Source organism: Pempheris klunzingeri, chromosome 4 (assembly GCF_042242105.1).
Source record: "Pempheris klunzingeri isolate RE-2024b chromosome 4, fPemKlu1.hap1, whole genome shotgun sequence".
Classification (NCBI taxonomy): Eukaryota; Metazoa; Chordata; class Actinopteri; order Acropomatiformes; family Pempheridae; genus Pempheris; species Pempheris klunzingeri.
Window position 1 is genome coordinate 22,757,618 of NC_092015.1, and position 16,646 is coordinate 22,774,263.

At 41.6% G+C, this 16,646-nt stretch overlaps 1 protein-coding gene across 1 annotated transcript in view; it reads left to right on the forward strand.

Moving 5' to 3' along the window:
* nlrx1 (NLR family member X1) overlaps positions 1 to 16,397 on the forward strand; it is a 20,349-nt gene extending 3,952 nt beyond the window's left edge. Inside the window, exons 4-12 of the mRNA XM_070828576.1 lie at positions 254 to 647; positions 2,864 to 3,095; positions 3,229 to 4,396; positions 4,684 to 4,867; positions 6,492 to 6,587; positions 7,589 to 7,675; positions 11,043 to 11,294; positions 12,376 to 12,586; positions 15,463 to 16,397. Coding sequence (XP_070684677.1) covers positions 254 to 647; positions 2,864 to 3,095; positions 3,229 to 4,396; positions 4,684 to 4,867; positions 6,492 to 6,587; positions 7,589 to 7,675; positions 11,043 to 11,294; positions 12,376 to 12,586; positions 15,463 to 15,612 — 2,774 coding nt within the window. The 3' untranslated portion in view covers positions 15,613 to 16,397. The remainder of the gene's footprint in view (positions 1 to 253; positions 648 to 2,863; positions 3,096 to 3,228; positions 4,397 to 4,683; positions 4,868 to 6,491; positions 6,588 to 7,588; positions 7,676 to 11,042; positions 11,295 to 12,375; positions 12,587 to 15,462) is intronic.
* Positions 16,398 to 16,646: the final 249 nt, after the last annotated feature.

The window sequence follows — 16,646 nt, forward strand, 5'->3', positions numbered from 1 at the left end:
ACAAGAAGACCAACTAGATGAAGAAGGTAAAGTAGTGTTATTATACAGCTTGTACTTCGCCATCTATAATGTTTTGCTTCTCCCAAGAGACTCGTCAGAATCTTGCAATTGGTTTTGCGCCACCAACGTCAATATCATGCTGTTTAATCTCTGTAATCATGTCAGATGTATGTATGTATTTAAATAGGTAAGTAGGGAGGGCAGGTACATACACTCAAAGTGTAAATACAAGCCTTTTGTTTCTGTCTTATAGTAGAACCCATAGAGATCCACAAAAGGAAGCTCTTCCTGTGGTTCAGCCCCCTTCCTCATGAGGAGAAACAGTTTGGTGGTTACTTCAGCCCAGAGACCATGCATGTAGATCCACTGATCCTGGAAAGAAAAGCTGAAGAGGGGTCGGGACTGCTCAGTTCCCCTTGCCAAACACAGAACCCCTCCAGTCCCTCTGTGACCGTGGAGGAGCTGTTTGAGTCCACTGATCCCTTGAGTGTGGGTCAAGGGCTCAATGTGCTGATGTACGGAGCTGTGGGAACAGGAAAAAGTACAGTGGTCCGAAAGCTGGTGCTAGATTGGTGCGCTGGGACTACCCTGACCCACTTCAAGCTGCTGATTCCTTTCTCTTGTGAGGACCTTGGCCAGTTGTCAAAGTAAGATATCTTTACCTTATTCAGTAGCATTTTTCATAGTTATACTAACCACTTCACCCAACATCAGCACCAATCAACACATTCTAATTTATCATTATGAGCTAAGGCTTAATATGTAGTTCAATCCATTTTATTTCTGATTTAAAAATTTTGGTTTGTTTTTAAGCAGTGCTCGTTTCCTCAAAAACTGCTTCCTGTTTCATCAGGATCAGTTTCAAAAATTGCCAACTTCCTGTCAGGCAGAGCTAATGAAATGAAATGATGAGAGAAATATGCATACCAAAGTCTGTGAATATTGGAGCAACTCTGTCTGAGAATAACTTCATGTTTCATGTTTTGGGCAAAGTTAGTAGTCATGTCCCATCAAGTGCGTTTCATAAATCTCAAAAACTTGTTTTAAGACATCACCTACCACGTTTGCATTTCGCCAAGTGGCTCTGGTTAATTCTTTAGTGCAAGTTTGTTTGTTTGTCAAAGTCCTGTGAATGGCTTCACTCTTCACTCAAGAGTCTTTTAAGTCTGGAGATGTCACATCTGCCTACCAAATTTGATACATCTACATTAAATTGAAGCCCAAGAACCATGTTAGATATTAAGGTTTGGTACTTCTGACGCACCTGCAAAAATGCTAAACATACTTAAGGGCACTATAGAACCGATGTGTCACACTCGAGTTCAGTTGCCATATTCAAATCAGCAAATCCATTGATGAGCCAGGCAGGAAGAAGATTGATGATTTCGATGGTGAAGGTGGTCTTTGTTGTGCATTGTTCTGATTACAGTTTGAAGGAAATGGGTTGCTCCTTTGTTTCTTGCTAGTTACCCACTCAGTGGAAACTTGTGCTCCTGTTTGCTTGAAAGAAAGGTCAGCAGACTTTGTGTCGTACATGCTGATATTAAAGTAAAAGAACTTGGTCAGGCAGGAATTCTTGTTGCTGCCATTGTCTGGTATGCATGGTCTGCTTTGTAAAGGTTACACCAAGGCAGGTAGCTGGCAGCTAAGGGCTTTCCCAGCAGGTAACATAGTCAGAGATCCATGAAAAAGAGAGAACAATGGGGAAGCCCTGGTTTTATGGACCTGATGAGATCGAGGGTTATGTGACCAATGGTAGCTCAAAGTTACACACAATGACCAATGGTAGCTGAAAACTCAAAGCAAAGCACTTTACAGTGTTGCTTCTCATTCACCTATTCACACACCTCCCTGGGAGAACAACCTTCTTATCCCTTTTGAGCCACAAAAGGCAAAAGACCTAGATTGTTTGAGTCAAAGGGGCAAAGGCTGAATAATGTGTGTGACACGTGCAGCATAGAAGTTGCACACACCTTTAAAGTATCGTGTACTAATATGAAATTTGACCAACAGAAGTGTCCATAGAGATTTTAATTTTATGCCAAGGTGGAACAAAAATATGAAAAAGAAGGCTGTGGTCACAGTGCTTATTTTGGCAGAGGAATCATCATAAAAACAACTTGGTTGCAAATTGTGAAGTCTTTCTGTGCACATTTTCCTCTCCTGGCTCTTTAAAACTCTTTAAAACTTTAAAATTCTGTATTTTTAAAATATATTTTAATATTCAAAAACTGGTAAATCAAATTAAATTATCAATTAAAAAAATACTTCTAAATTCATTGGCAAATGTTATTGGTATTATTATTTATTTGTGGTAGTCATGTTCCCAGTTGTCTTGTAATGAACCAAAAATCCTTTAAACTAATCCAGATTGAAATGAAAAGCCCTGTACGCAGTGGGTGTCTAGTCCCTAAAATTAAGCATCCATAGCACTGGGATCACTAAATCGAGCAAAAGCCTGTTTCTGTTGGAATTTTCAACAGAGGCTGCAGCCAATCATTTAAAGGCGTACTGCACCCAAAGGCTATCAAGTTAGGTTAAGTTATCAATGGGAAATATAATTGGTGGTTATAGTTGGTTTCATCATTTGATTTTGTTACTTGATTTAAGCCATTTTGGTGTATTGTGACCTATAGGCCCACAATATTACAGTGGCAGTTTGGAACGTGCACCGTCCCAGATTTTTAATTTTATCGGAATATAAAATGCAATCTGTTCAGGTGATTGATGCACATGAATTTGATTTGTAAGGATAGAATCACTGACTGCAGTCCCATTAACGTGTTTGATCAGTTGTGCAATGACTGCTGCATCACACTGCTGTTAATAATAAAGTACAACTAACAAATCTCTTCTCATGTAGGGTGGCGTCCTTAAGGGACCTTGTGAGCAGGAAGTATCTCCACCTAACAAAACACCCTCTACTGAGTGGGGAGGGAAACCAGGCCAAGGACGTGCTCTTTCTCTTCAGTGGGTTGGAGAAGATGAAACTGGACTTCCGTATTGGAGCCACAGAGCTTTGCAGTGATCCTAATGAGAAGCTGACTCCAGGTGAAGTGGTGGTGAACCTCCTGAGGAAGTACCTCTTGCCTGAGGTAAGCACATTCCAACCTTGAAAATAACTAGTAATCAAAACCATCTTTTTCATATCCTTGTGCATTTCTAAAGTGTATTTATTTCAATATCTGTGATTATGGTTATGAAAGTTGGTTGCTGTATGTTTCCCAGGCCAGCATCTTGGTTACCACCAGACTGTCTGCACTGGACCGTATCCCTCAGAAGTTTGTGAGTCGCTATGCACAGATTTGTGGCTTCAGTGACCCAGACCGCCAGCGGGCATACTTCACCAGCCGCCTACTGCAGCAGAATGGGGAGACTGCATGTGACCATGAAGCCCAGGCTCTTATAGAGCTGCTTTACCTCAACCTCCAGAGAGAAAGCCAATTGGCTGCAGCCTGCTTCCTCCCTTCATACTGTTGGCTCACATGTGCTACCTTACACTTCCTACATTTCACCAATGCCAAGTCACCCATCCGCACACTGACTGGCATATACACCAGTTTCCTCAGGCTCAACTTTGGGGGTGAGGTCCTTAGCGCAGGAACAGGGACAAATGTGCCCATGCAGGAGCTCCACAGTTCTCTGATGTTGTATGTAGTCCGTACAGTTGGTAAACTTGCATTTGACGGTATAACATACAAACGCACTTCATTCTCAGCAAAGGAACTTGAGCAATGGATAGGAGGCAAGACCAAAACAGACGAGGACTTACGTCAGCTGGCGATGTTCCAGACTGATGTGTTAGACTTCTTCCTGGCTCCCTGTGTAGAAGGTGGTAAGCATTTACCAGAAGAACCCACTGAAAATGATGAGAAGTGGTATGTATTTGCTGTCCCAGCCATGCAGGAGTACCTGGCAGCTCTCTATGTGGTTCTAGGAGAGAATAAATCAGCTCTAGAGAAGCTTACCAAGCAGGTGTCTGTGGCAATTGGTCAAGCAAGTGAAGATGTCGGTGCCCTTGTAAACATCCTTTCTAAGTTCATCCCCCTCCGAATCTTTGCTGTATTCAACCTCCTTAAGCTTTTTCCAAAGCTCTATGAGAAAATTAGAAGCTACAACAAAGGCAGCATTGCCAGAACCATGGCAGCTGAGATGTTCCGCTCTGAGGATAGCTACAACGAGGATGTCCTGGATCAGGTGGAGCAAAGCCTTTTGGGAGTACATGGCCCGCAGCCACAGCAGTGCAGTGAAGGCCAGCCTTTTGAACTCTACCCTATCTTCATGGGTGGACTGTTGCATTATGGTAACCGTGTCCTTCTCCAGCAACTTGGCTGCAACATTCAGAGCTCGACTGTAGCCCAAATCACAAGTGCCCTTAAGAAGTACCTTGTCAGAGGTAACACATATGTTCTTTTCACTCTTTGATCTTTCTTTGATATCTTGAGAAACCATTTAGGTAGAACTTGAAACTCGATAGACTTCCAGTCTTAGATCTAATCAAAGTTAGATTAAATCATAGAGTGCTGACAACTTTTAGAGATTGTATTGACTGGTTCGATACCGGGCAAGTTCAGATAAAACTTCATGTGTTCTCATGGATAAAATTTCTCTTCAATCTGTTTTATTTCAATTTAAGACTGAAAGCTGTATGTATAATGAGTCTTTTATCTTGTTTAATACTAGAGCTCAGCAAGCAACAGCCACCAGAGGAGCTGATGGATCTGCTGGTCCTTCTGTATGAGTTTCAGAACCCAAGACTGACTGCTGAAGTTCTAGCCTCAATCAGAAACATCTGCCTCAAAAACATTCGGATGACGTCACTCAAGTGCTTCATTCTGAGTTCTGTGATCTCATGCACCCCTGCAAGGTAAACTACAGATTGTGCTTCTACTGGCACCTGTTCAGTATGTAGGTTATTGCCCTTTTTTGCTGCTCTGAATAATATTTTTATTTAGAAATTGTATTTATTTGTGGATTTAAAAGAATATCCTATTGCAGCTTTGACTATTGGCCGTAATGAAATTATATTATGGCCATATTTAAAAGTAATTTGAAAGTAATTATTTTAGCTCAAAGCATCACAGTACCTAAGTACCTAAGATTGTGATGAAATCCATCTGCATGCGTATACTTCCACCAGGTGAGGCGTTCCGGCTACAACACCATTTTGTCCTGTCTTCTAACCTGCCATTTCAGGAGCATTTCAGGGAGCTTTCTGCCTGGCCAATATAGTTCACTTGCTCAGATTTTGCTGATTTGTTCATGTTTCCTTTATTTTTGTGCATCTCTACCATGGGTATGTGGGCTACAACGTGAAATAGTTGCGCTGTTGTGCTCACAGACAAATGTTTTTACATTTCAAAGATGAACCTTTCAGCTTTTTTTCTTTTCTGGAGCATTAAAAAAGCTATTTGTGTCTTGTACTGTGAGCCCGGCAGCTGTATGAAACACTTCAATGTAAAACACAGGCTATTTGAAAGGTCATTTTGTAAGGTCATCGTTTCCTCTAGGATTTTTTTTCAGCAGCAGGGGGAAAGGTTTTTCTTGTACCTGGGTGGTGAAAATCCTGTACTCACTCCATTGTTCTTTTGGTTGTCATGACTTTGCAAGTGACAAGTTGTTTGTCCTCAAAGTTGAGAGAGATCAATTGTCAGCTGATTTTGTTTGTGAGCAACAGATGGTGCAACCTTGGTCACATTACTGGAGGAGAAGATCTACTGTCAGGGTACTGAACTGTTAGCAGTCGGTTACTATTTACTGAGGGAGTTTTCTGGGAGTTGTTGCTGTTGTTGTTGTTGAAGATATGGACCCAGCACCTTGATGCTGACATTGTGATATCAGCAGATTTTAATCAAATCGGTCTCACCTCCCATCTGACTGGCTTTGCACCGTATGTTGACTGTCCCACAAAGGCAAATAGGACACTTGATGTATGCAAATGCAAAGGAGGCAGCCACTTCTTCAGCCATTCCACCACTTGGCAGATCAGATCACAACCTTGTCTTTCCTAAGTCTTCCTGCAAACCCTGTGTACCAAGGCAGCCTGCAACCACTTGCACATTCAGGAAGCGGACACCAGAGCGTCTCTCAGGGAGTGCTTTCAGTGCACAGATTGGGATTTAGTACTGAGAGCGCAGGGAAATAACTGACACTGACATTGACAGAATGATTGACTACATTAACTTCTGTAGAAGAAAAAGGAAGCCCTTAGGGAAGGAAGCAAAGAAGCACAAGCAGTGAAACAAAAGCCAAAGAGGAGTCGAAAGCAGGTCAAAAAGGTCTACAAAAGGAAAGTAGAGAGAAAGCTGCAGCCAACCTCCCATGCTCGGAGACGCATTTGAAAAGATGGAGGTGGATCCCTCCTCTACTTCCTGGATCTTCCTGGATTGACTTTGTTGTCTGTCTGTCTGTCTAAATATGGAATGCAATGAACTGGTATGTTTAATCTTGTAATAGATTTTGTAAAAATGTGTTATGATTTCTTCCTGTAGTTATCATCTAGAAGAGCTGGACCTGTCCTCCTGCCTCCTGACTCATTCCCTGCTTCAGATGCTCAGGCCTGCCTTCAAACACACACGTAACCTCAAGTGAGACAAACTCAGTGCTCCTGTGTTGTGGTTTGCAGTGAAGGTCTTGAATAACAAAGGAGAACCCCTGAAATGAAAGATGTGCCTTTTGCAAGATGCTGATCATTCATGTGAAACCCAGATCTAACCAAAGATTCACAAACAAGGCGGACCTGTTTAATAACTTTGCAGAGAAGAGTCGCAGTGGTGTAAAGTGACCAGTCTCAGCTCAACTTAAACCAGCTGATGGCATTTCCTGCAACTCAGCTTGTCAATTTGCAATGTAAGGTAAATGGTATGCAAATGTTGCAGCTTCCCAGTGCTTTTGATTAGTCATCTCGTTGCAAATCTTTGGTCTAAACTGGGCCTAATACTGCTATTACTGCTACAGTTTTAAGAATTTAGATGTTTCTATATTGCATTACATTTAACAGTGTTTGCTCATTAATAGCTTAGTAAATCCATGAAGGTGACAAAGATCAGAATCCAGGTAGTAAATCTGTCATGATGCAAAGCTGTAAACTACTGGCATTCACACAAGATTGGGTCCTTGCTGCTAAGTGAGTAGTTGCGAGTAGGATGATAACAGGTGAATAGCTCCTGTCGAGCCTTGCCAGGTCTATTTAGCCTTACTAAAAACATCCAGTTGTGTCACAGATTGTTAACACTTTACATCATGTTGGGTTTGACATTATATACAGGGAATTATCATTTGTCAGGTTATCCAATAGCCCAGCAATAAATACTACCTTCATGAAGATTCTAATGAGTGAGGTGTTCTAATGTGTGAGGTGTTCATTCTGCTTTATGATCATTTACTACATTACATTTTACTGTACGGCTGCTAACACCAGTCATATTCTTTTAAAATTATCCAGAGCATCATTGGTGAGTCACTTCACAATATTAATCATAGCCCTCAATACTGCTGTTTTTGCATCTTTATTGACTTTGAATGCTTGTCTGGCATGTGTATGCTGTGTGTGTTGTGACTGTTGTCTGCCTGTCTCTGTTGTGCACAGTCTGCAGTTTAACAGCCTGGGTCCTGAGTCCTGCATCCACTTGAGAGAACTGCTACGAGATCCTAACAGTTCTATTAGATCTCTACAGTAAGACCTCACCTTTATTCACGTGTTCATGTTTTTTTTTTTTTAAGTCAGGTTCAGTTTCCAAAGGCTTGATCATTTCAACAAAGTAGCCCTTGCATATGGACCATATCTTAAAAAAGAGTCTCTTGGTGCCCTAACCTAAACCCAATAGGAAGTTGGACATTTCAAATGTAGTGTGACATTTTTGGGCTTTTAATAGTTTAAATGGTATTGGGAGGTTCAATTGCATAATAGTCTAAAAAAAAAAGTGAAACCTTTTTTAAAGAGCCCTGAACTGTGCACCTGATTTTCTCTCAAGAACTGACATTACCTCACGGATCAGGCATGAATGAGACAAAAGGGTAGGTGATGTCCAGCTAAGAAGAAAAGGATGGTGGGCTCATAATGTTAAAAAGGGATAACCCCAAATGTTGCAGTAATAGGATGCGGGTCAACTTTTTTTTGTTTTCATATATAGAAGATTGTGTTAAAAATCTCTGACCAGAATGTTTCCAGTTTTGGACATGTCCGAAACCTATGGCCTATAGAATGAAGGAGTTCACTTAAAAATTGTTGATATTTATACTCTATCTTACATTTATAAGTGAACAGAAAAAGCTTGAATCCAGGCACTGACTAACACAATCAGCCTAATCATAATATGTATAATATTTAACCAAGCACACTGATAAGCAATCAATGATACTTGGGTTTTACCAAGGTACTGCAATTGTTCTTGTTGAAGGAGAAGTCTCTGTTAGATTTCTGGCATTTCCTTATTGATTTCACATATGTGTCCTTGGAGTCTACTGAGGCTGACTGAGTTAGCTGCCAAGAGACAAATGGAGAATAGGGCTCCAATGGCAGATGCCGCAGCGAGCAGACCACTAAGGAATCGCTTCAAGCGTTTCTTCCCACTAATGTGATCTGTGATCAAGAACTTTTGCAGCTTCTCAAAGATATGGACGGTCGTCTGTTTAGCACATTCGACTGTGTCATGAGTTTGGTTTCCTCTTAACCTTGCGGTACACATCCCAGGGGTCTAGGCGTACGTACATTCTCTGGGTGTAGAGACCGCAACAGGTGATTAAGAGTCCTGGGATCCCTTTTAGGGTGGTACCAGCTTTTATCACTTCAACACATTGTGTGACTTGTAGGCTGAGGAGGAGGCTGAGAATCCTAGGGAGTTTCATCCCAAAACAAGCCAGAGTTTGATTACTAAATGGAAAGTTGATGGATGTTAGGGGTTGGTGCATGCTGAGGTGTGAGTTGGAGCATGCAGCTATCTTTATGGTTTTATTTGAGCACAGTTCCTCTCTCCTGGAGTGGAGCTTGCTCCCCCCTTTCGAGCATAGAGGCTGTCTCCTCTCCTTGAAGTGGGGGCAGTTTGTACGGTTTGATTTGGTTTGCATGGACCCATTTGTATGCTGGTGCCTCTCTTTGTTTCAAGACTCTGTTACGGTAAGCTACCAGTAAGAGTTTTCCCACAATCTGGAAGGGGCCTGACCAGCTCAGAAGGAACCTATTAGAGATTCCTACCCATTTGACAAATCTGAAATAGAAGATTTTGTTGCCTACCTGGTTCTTGCAGTGAGACACTTTCCTGTTATAATAGGCTTTAGACCCCTTACTGCTAGCCTCTAAGCACTCCTGGGCCCACGCAAAAGTGGCCCGGAGATGGTCACGTAAGTCCACCACTTATTGGTTAGCCGTATAGGCAGTTGCAATACTGACATCCTCAGGATGATACAAGAGGTGCTGCGGAAGGGTCATATCCCTTCCAGTCATCATTTCAAAGGGCGCGACTCCAGTGGATCGTTGTGGTGTGGACCTAATGGTCATCAGCACCAAGCGTGCCATTGGCATACTTCTTGAGCATGTTAACAATGGTGCGATTGGTATGTTCAATCTGGCCAGGTGACTGGGGATTGTGTGGGATATGGAATTTAATTGCACACCCAGGATGTCAAAAAGGGTGGTTATAATGCTTGACATGAAGTGGGTGCCTCTATTTGAATCAATGGAAAGGGGTAGCCCACAACGGCTGAACACTAGTTAGAGAACTGCTGTTGTGACTGCTGTGTCATTGGGTGCTGGGAGGCATTCAACCCACTTCGTGAAAGCACATGTGACTGTGAGGAGGTACTTGTTACCTCATGAGGATTTAATAACTGGAACGATCCAGTCAATCTGGAGGTTGGACCATGGAAACGTGACCCTGGTGCAAAGTCTGTAAACAGGTTTGAGGATTTTCTTGCACCTCTCTTGCCTGTCGATGGGTAATAGCATTTACTACACAGGTTTGGGAAATTGGAAGCCAGTCACCTTTAAACACATTCATTGTTACCATCCTTGTAAGGACCAGAGAGTTGGGAGTGACCTTTTACCCAGTACACTGTCATTCCTTGGCCCGTCACGAGTTGGTCACAAGCCAGGAAGAGATCAGAGCATTTGACGTCTTTGTTCCAGGCGTTTTTCATGCCATTTTCCTTCCACATGGGGAAGTGGGAAATGACACCGTGACTGGTGTAGTTGGAGTAAGAGCAGATCACCAGTTGCACCAAAGCAAGCTTGGCGGCCTGTTGAAGAGTGATGAGGACTGCAGTGACTCGTCTTGGGTCCCATTTGGTAGTGTGTCGGCTCATGAACATCATGACTGACCCAAACAATACCAACTGCAGACTTGAGCTGGCTTTCATGGTGAAATGAATAACCATCTACATAGGCCATTGGGAGGTCTTTGCAGATATTCTCATCATAATAATAATCATTGTAAGGAAGCAATGGACTTGTAGGGACGGGGAGCTTGGTTGCTCCTCGCAGTTACAGTGTTGACATTCAGCCTGAATCAGCAGATATCTATCTCTCTGTCCTCCTTTCTTTGTCATTCATGATCAGTGTACATTGTAATTGTTTGACTATACACATATAATGGCCTTTATTGTACTGTACTAATTGTCTTTAAAACAATAAGTAAACAAAAAATAGAAAGAAACAATTAAAGTTAAATGAAGACCCGTAGATGACATGCTTTTGACCTGTGTGAACCTGTAACATGATCTGTAACATATTGTCAAGGTAGACATTACCTTTAGCAATGAGAGGTAATGGGAGAGGTAAGGGGAACCCTGACTAAATCCCATGATTTAAAAGTCATGACTGTTCTTTGCTCAACTCACTTTGAGGAGCCCCCACTATGAAAAATATAGATATTACTGTATTCATATAATATAGAGTCCATTAGTATGACTTTTTTCTGAGTCACAAACCACAATCACAAGCGTCCTTTGTGCGTTGAGACCCCTGGTTGGTGTTGTGTGTTGGCTGGCATGCAGTGTATTCTGAGTAGAAGATCAAAAACGTCTCATTATTCAAATGTCTTCTCCAGGCTGTGTGACAACCCTCTTCTTGAGTCTGGAGTCCGCACCCTGCTGGAGGCCCTGCCAGAGAACCAGTCCCTGATGAGCCTGTCTCTGATGCACACTGAGCTGGGAGATAATGGGGCCCTGGACCTAGCTGAGAGACTCCAGCAGCATGCAGGGCTCCAGGAGCTCAACGTGGCCTATAACAATATTGGAGACAACTCTGCTCTGACTCTAGTGGATGCCTGCAGGGAACACCCCAGCATTCACACAGTGCAGTAAGTATTTTAACTACATTCATACCTGTACATATTCATTTAGTTTCATTCCAAAAGACAGAAAAATACCACAGTCGATTTCCCTCAAGCTGTCACATTTGTGATACAAGCTGTTCATATGCAGTTTGTATTACTTTAGGTAGAGAGAAAAGGAGAGCACACAGTTTTGATTCCAACATAGCTTCATCTGTCTGTTAAAGGGATGCTTCTTGTTATTCAGATGGAGGAGATGTAATGTTCCTTACAACTTCATCAGACATGGCAGCATGTTATGAGACACAATGCTCGTGCAATATATTAGCAGGTGATGCGCAAGACAGAAGGGCTTAAAGAAGGAAAATAGATACCATTAATGAACCAAATAACAAAAGTGATGCACAAAATAATGAAAGAAAATGAAAAAAGTTTCAGTGCTGTTGCAATGCAGTGATTGGAAGAAAAAAAAAAAGAAGTTTTTGAGGCGTACCAGCGACGCAGTGTGTACCCCAGTGTGTAGGAAATGGATGTTATGTGTACACAGGATTTGCCCTAGGGGTAGAGTAATGTAAATGCATTAATCTCGGGAGAATCTCATGAGAGATTATGGAATGTGGAATCTTAGCAGTTAATAACAGTTAATAACAGTTTGCTACTGTTTACTTAGAACTTGATCCCTATCGAGCCACATGGTTTGATGTATTATATCATTTGTGTAATCAACAGTGCAGGAAGAGTAGTGTGGAAAAAAAAAATACAGAAGAAGAATAAGTAAACAACAACAGTAGTGTGCCAGCAGTGCAAAGCACACTAGATGGTCCCACATTTGATAAAAGCTGTTGCAAACAAAAGATTATAAAGAGTTAACAGCTGTAACAGACCTGCTTGTTTGGAGATTTATTCCTGATCAACTGCAAATCAACAAAGGGATACTGAATGTGAACACTGATGAAAACTCACACTTGGATCCAGCTTGTGAAAAACATGTGACAGGCTACAAAGACTTAATGAAAGCATGCCTTATTTAATGCAAGCTGTTACACACAACAACAACATCTTGTATGTATGTTTCAGTGCGGATATAATGTCTTGCATCTTTGTGTAGCTTGTATCTTAACCATCTCAGTGATGTGGGGAAGCAGTCCTTGTATGTCCGAGGTGGTCCCAAGGGCCACAGCAGCAGCGGCCGGCGGGTGAAGGTCCTGGTTTCAGTCACTGAGGGCGCAGACATCTCCGAGGACTGGCACCCCATCCTCAGAGTGATACGAGAGAATGCCTCCTCCTGGGACCGCGAACGCGTCAAGCAGCAGCTAAAGGTACACATTCAAAGAAATAAATCTATCCAAAAAATCAGAACCCACCTAGCTGCTTGTTTTGTAAATAGTTTGGGTTTTTAAAAGCTTTATTTGTGAATTAAATCTGCCATTAATTTATGTTTTATTATATTTAACTCTCTCTCTGTCAAGAGAATTGAATGAGGATGATTATGAGAACATTTTATGATTGTGTCATGTATATGAACATGCCCAGCCAGAATGGGCTAACCAGACAACACAGATGAACATCAATGAGATTCACAATTCCAAAGTCTGAAAAATTTGAAATTATATTTAGACCTCTATATTTACAGCAAAAGTACTAACGTATTGTGTGCAATTGTGTTATGCCACAGAAAGCGCATGCATCAAAAGGAAACATATTAAAAATGTTGCCTTTTTTTCCAGGATGAAAAAGAGAGATCAAAATTACATTTGAAAAAAACTTAGAAAGTTTAACTTAAGAATTTGAATCTTAACATTGTAGCGTATATGGATAAAAATATGTTAAAATTATTATGGCAAAAAGAGGATGTAAGAAAATTACACTCCCTTCAGAAATGATCAGTATTTATAGAAAAAGGATTTAACTTTGGGGTACCACTCCTTTTAAAAGGAGAACTTGATTAATATACAAATGACTGAATGAATGTGATAAATAGACAGATAAAAGTGTGTGAGTGGCCCAGTGCCTAATGCAGATGCACAAACACGTACTGAAATCACATCACACTATGAGTGGCACGAGACTTCGCTGACAACGCTCATATATTATTTGTTCTTATAGTATTTAAACTGTAGGAGCTTTCACAGTTTAAAAACCCCTATTATCTATTTAGCTGATCTTCAGAACAGACACACACACAAACCAACATGTGCACGGGCATACACATCTACACAACAGTCAAATTCACAATAAACAAGCTCACGCACACCTGCACATACTAATTACCAACAACTGCCAATATTTTTAACATCACAATTCCTAATAAGACGGAGTAAACATTTTTAAGTACATCTTTCATTACATTGTTCAAAGATTAAGACATGTACCTGATTATAAATAAGATGCCACTACTTCTTTGTAAAAAAAAAAAAAAAAAAAATAGGCCCCCCCTTCAGAGGTTCCCTTTAGAGGACTGCACCCTCAGTGTCTTAAGATCCTGTAATCAGCCTTGGGGCAGACAGACTTAGAGAGCAGGGGGGAGGAGAAGCTGCAGATCAGAGCTCAGACAGTCCATGTAACAGGAAAACCACCTTTTAAACTCCTGCTTTCTGTGAAAGACCATGAATCCAGTCTCCAGCTACAAGACTTTGCTGGACGTGCTTATGTAGATGTCATGCGTGATGAAAAATTCTGTAGTATGTAGAGTGAAAACTGTGGGAGGCAAAATAACAACAACTAGAGACGCATTTTTTTGAGGAGTCATCTGACTTCATCCAACTCCAACGCTGTACCTACCCAGCTGTGTTTGTGTCCCACAAAGTCTGTCTTTTTTTCTCAGCTGGCAAAGTTGGTTGCTCAATCAGGGTGATGGTCATTTCATTTCTAGTCATTTCGACAGCATTTACATTACATCCTCATTCACTCTTTGATACGCATTCAGTATCTTGCCCAAGACATGCTGACTAATAGGAGCCAAGGATCGAACCGTCGACCTTCCTATTGAGGGACGACCCACCCTTCCTCTGGGCCACAGCCTGATGACACACTGTGGCAGCATTTGTTCACTGTTAAAAGTTTGTCGCAGTTGGTGCAAACTAGAGCACTTTCTTTGGTTCTAATATGTTGTATTAGAACGCAGACTGAATGTTGTCTCAGTTCTGACTTTTGGAGTCCATTGATGGTGCCATAATAATTTGTGTTATAATTTCACAGACAGACAATTTCATTGTCCTTTTTAATTCAATGTTATACATGCAAAGTCTCGTAATGCATCTGGAGTTTGTTTTTACACATCTGCATTGTGCTTTTCCACACTCTCTTATGAGTTGTCACCAGTGTGGCATTCCTCCATGGTACTTTCCACTTGAGTCTTCAAGGGAGTAATGGCATCGAAAACATTCATAATATTAAAATTGAAACTGTTTAGTCATCAAGTTACAGATGGAAAATGAAGGTAGAGCTGGTGTGGATGTAAAAGCCCGAGTGAATAATGCACAGGTGTTTTTGTTTATGTTGCGCTTGCTCATCATTTTGGCTACACCTCTACTGATGTCAACAGGAATGGTCATTTTAAAGAAAACACAGTAGTGATCAGAGAGGGCTATATCAGTCACTACAGCCTCAGAAACCAGCACCATGGCTCAAAGGTAGAGTGGGTTGTCCGCCAACCAGAAGATTGGTGGTGGGTGAACAGTTTCCTCCTGTCCAATGGAATAACTGAGTATATGTAGCAGTTTAGCCGACACCCTGCACTTTCTGCCAGAGGCTAGAAGCTGAAATTATCATGTAAACCATTCTCACTTTACTGTATGTCTGTCACAGTACAGCTCTGCCCTGATGACATGCCGTTGGCAGTTGTAATCATATTTTCTAATAGTTTAGACTTGACACAGACATTACAGAAACTCCTGGCACTGCTCCACTAGTCTATTTTACTGTTTTGTGATACTTTGTGAATGAAACCACAAACGAGCAGAAGAGGCAGACTTATATAGCAATTTTAGGGGGGTTGATTATGGTAATTCTGAAATCTCACAGAGTGACACGTCCTCATGAAGAGGTGGTATTCATTACAGCGTTCAGGCTGTAATTGAATGATTTAGTGAGTTTGGTGAATTGTACGAACAATCCTGACAGAAAAATATTCCTATATGAAGTTGTTTTGCAAAGTTGTTCAAGCATTTGTCAGTAATCTAGTTCCCCTCTGCAGGTTTTCCTCAGGGATCTGGAGTGGGGGCGTCAGCAACATCACAGTCTGTGGAAGAGGCTGCACTTTCGTAGGGTGGAGAAGGGAGTCCGACAGACTCTACAGATGCTGGAAAAAGACACTTTACCTCCAGCCACGGGATACAGCAACTAACTAATAAAAACCAAGAGGTGAAAGGACAGTGAGCGTCTAAAGCAGCTTATCAGGTTTGAATCCGAGTGTCCACACAGGAGAACAATCTGCACTTCGGCTAAAATGGAGGTCCAGCAAATACAACTTAATTATTGTGAAGGAGATGACTTCATTTAACAGTATCTGCAAAACAGCTCAAGGATCAGCCTCACTCCATCTCTAAAATGAAAAACACTACTTTAACAAAATTCTATTGTTAAAGGGCCACTGCAACAATTTGTTATTAGCTCTTTGTTAAAGATGCATGTGGGAGATTGAAAAGAGAGTACTCTTTACTAGTTAGCAGCTCAGTGCTAACTCGCTTGTGGGCTGTTGTTGGCTTGTACAATCAGCTGGTGCTCAATAACTTTGTTTCATGCAGGACTTTGCATGGCTGCCAAGAAGAAGGTGACCTGCATTTTACAGGCCATACTAAGGCAGGGAGCTGGCAGCTCCTCAGCCCAGAAGAAAATCACAGGGCAAGAAGTGGAGTAGCAAAGCTGGACCCTCAGCAAGCTCCACGAGAGAAGAGAGGAAACATTGGGGGAGCTCTGCTTTTATTGACCTCAGGATGTCAAGGGTCATGTTCTGATTGAGATTTTTTCACAATCTGTCATTTGTCTTGGTTTGCATGCTTTTTGTGGTGTTACTGCTACCGCAGTGGAAGCTAATGGCTCCAAATAAATAAAGAAACAAAGAAAGAAATAACAAAATGTGCTACACTTTGACCACATAGGTGTGAAAACAGAATAAAGTTCAGAAAATGAGCTCTTTTGGTCAAAAGATAAACCTGTAACCCCCACTGTTATTATTTAATAATTCTAAGATGAATTAAATCTTAAAAAGTAATTAGTGAAGATTTTTGTAAAGAGTCGGATCCTGAGGGGAAACATCCATCATCTATACCACTTATCCGTCAGGGTCACAGGGGAGCTGGAGTTAATCCCAGCTGACTTTGGGCGAGAGGCGGGGTACACCCTGGGCTGGACGCCAGCCAATCACAGGGCCACACACAG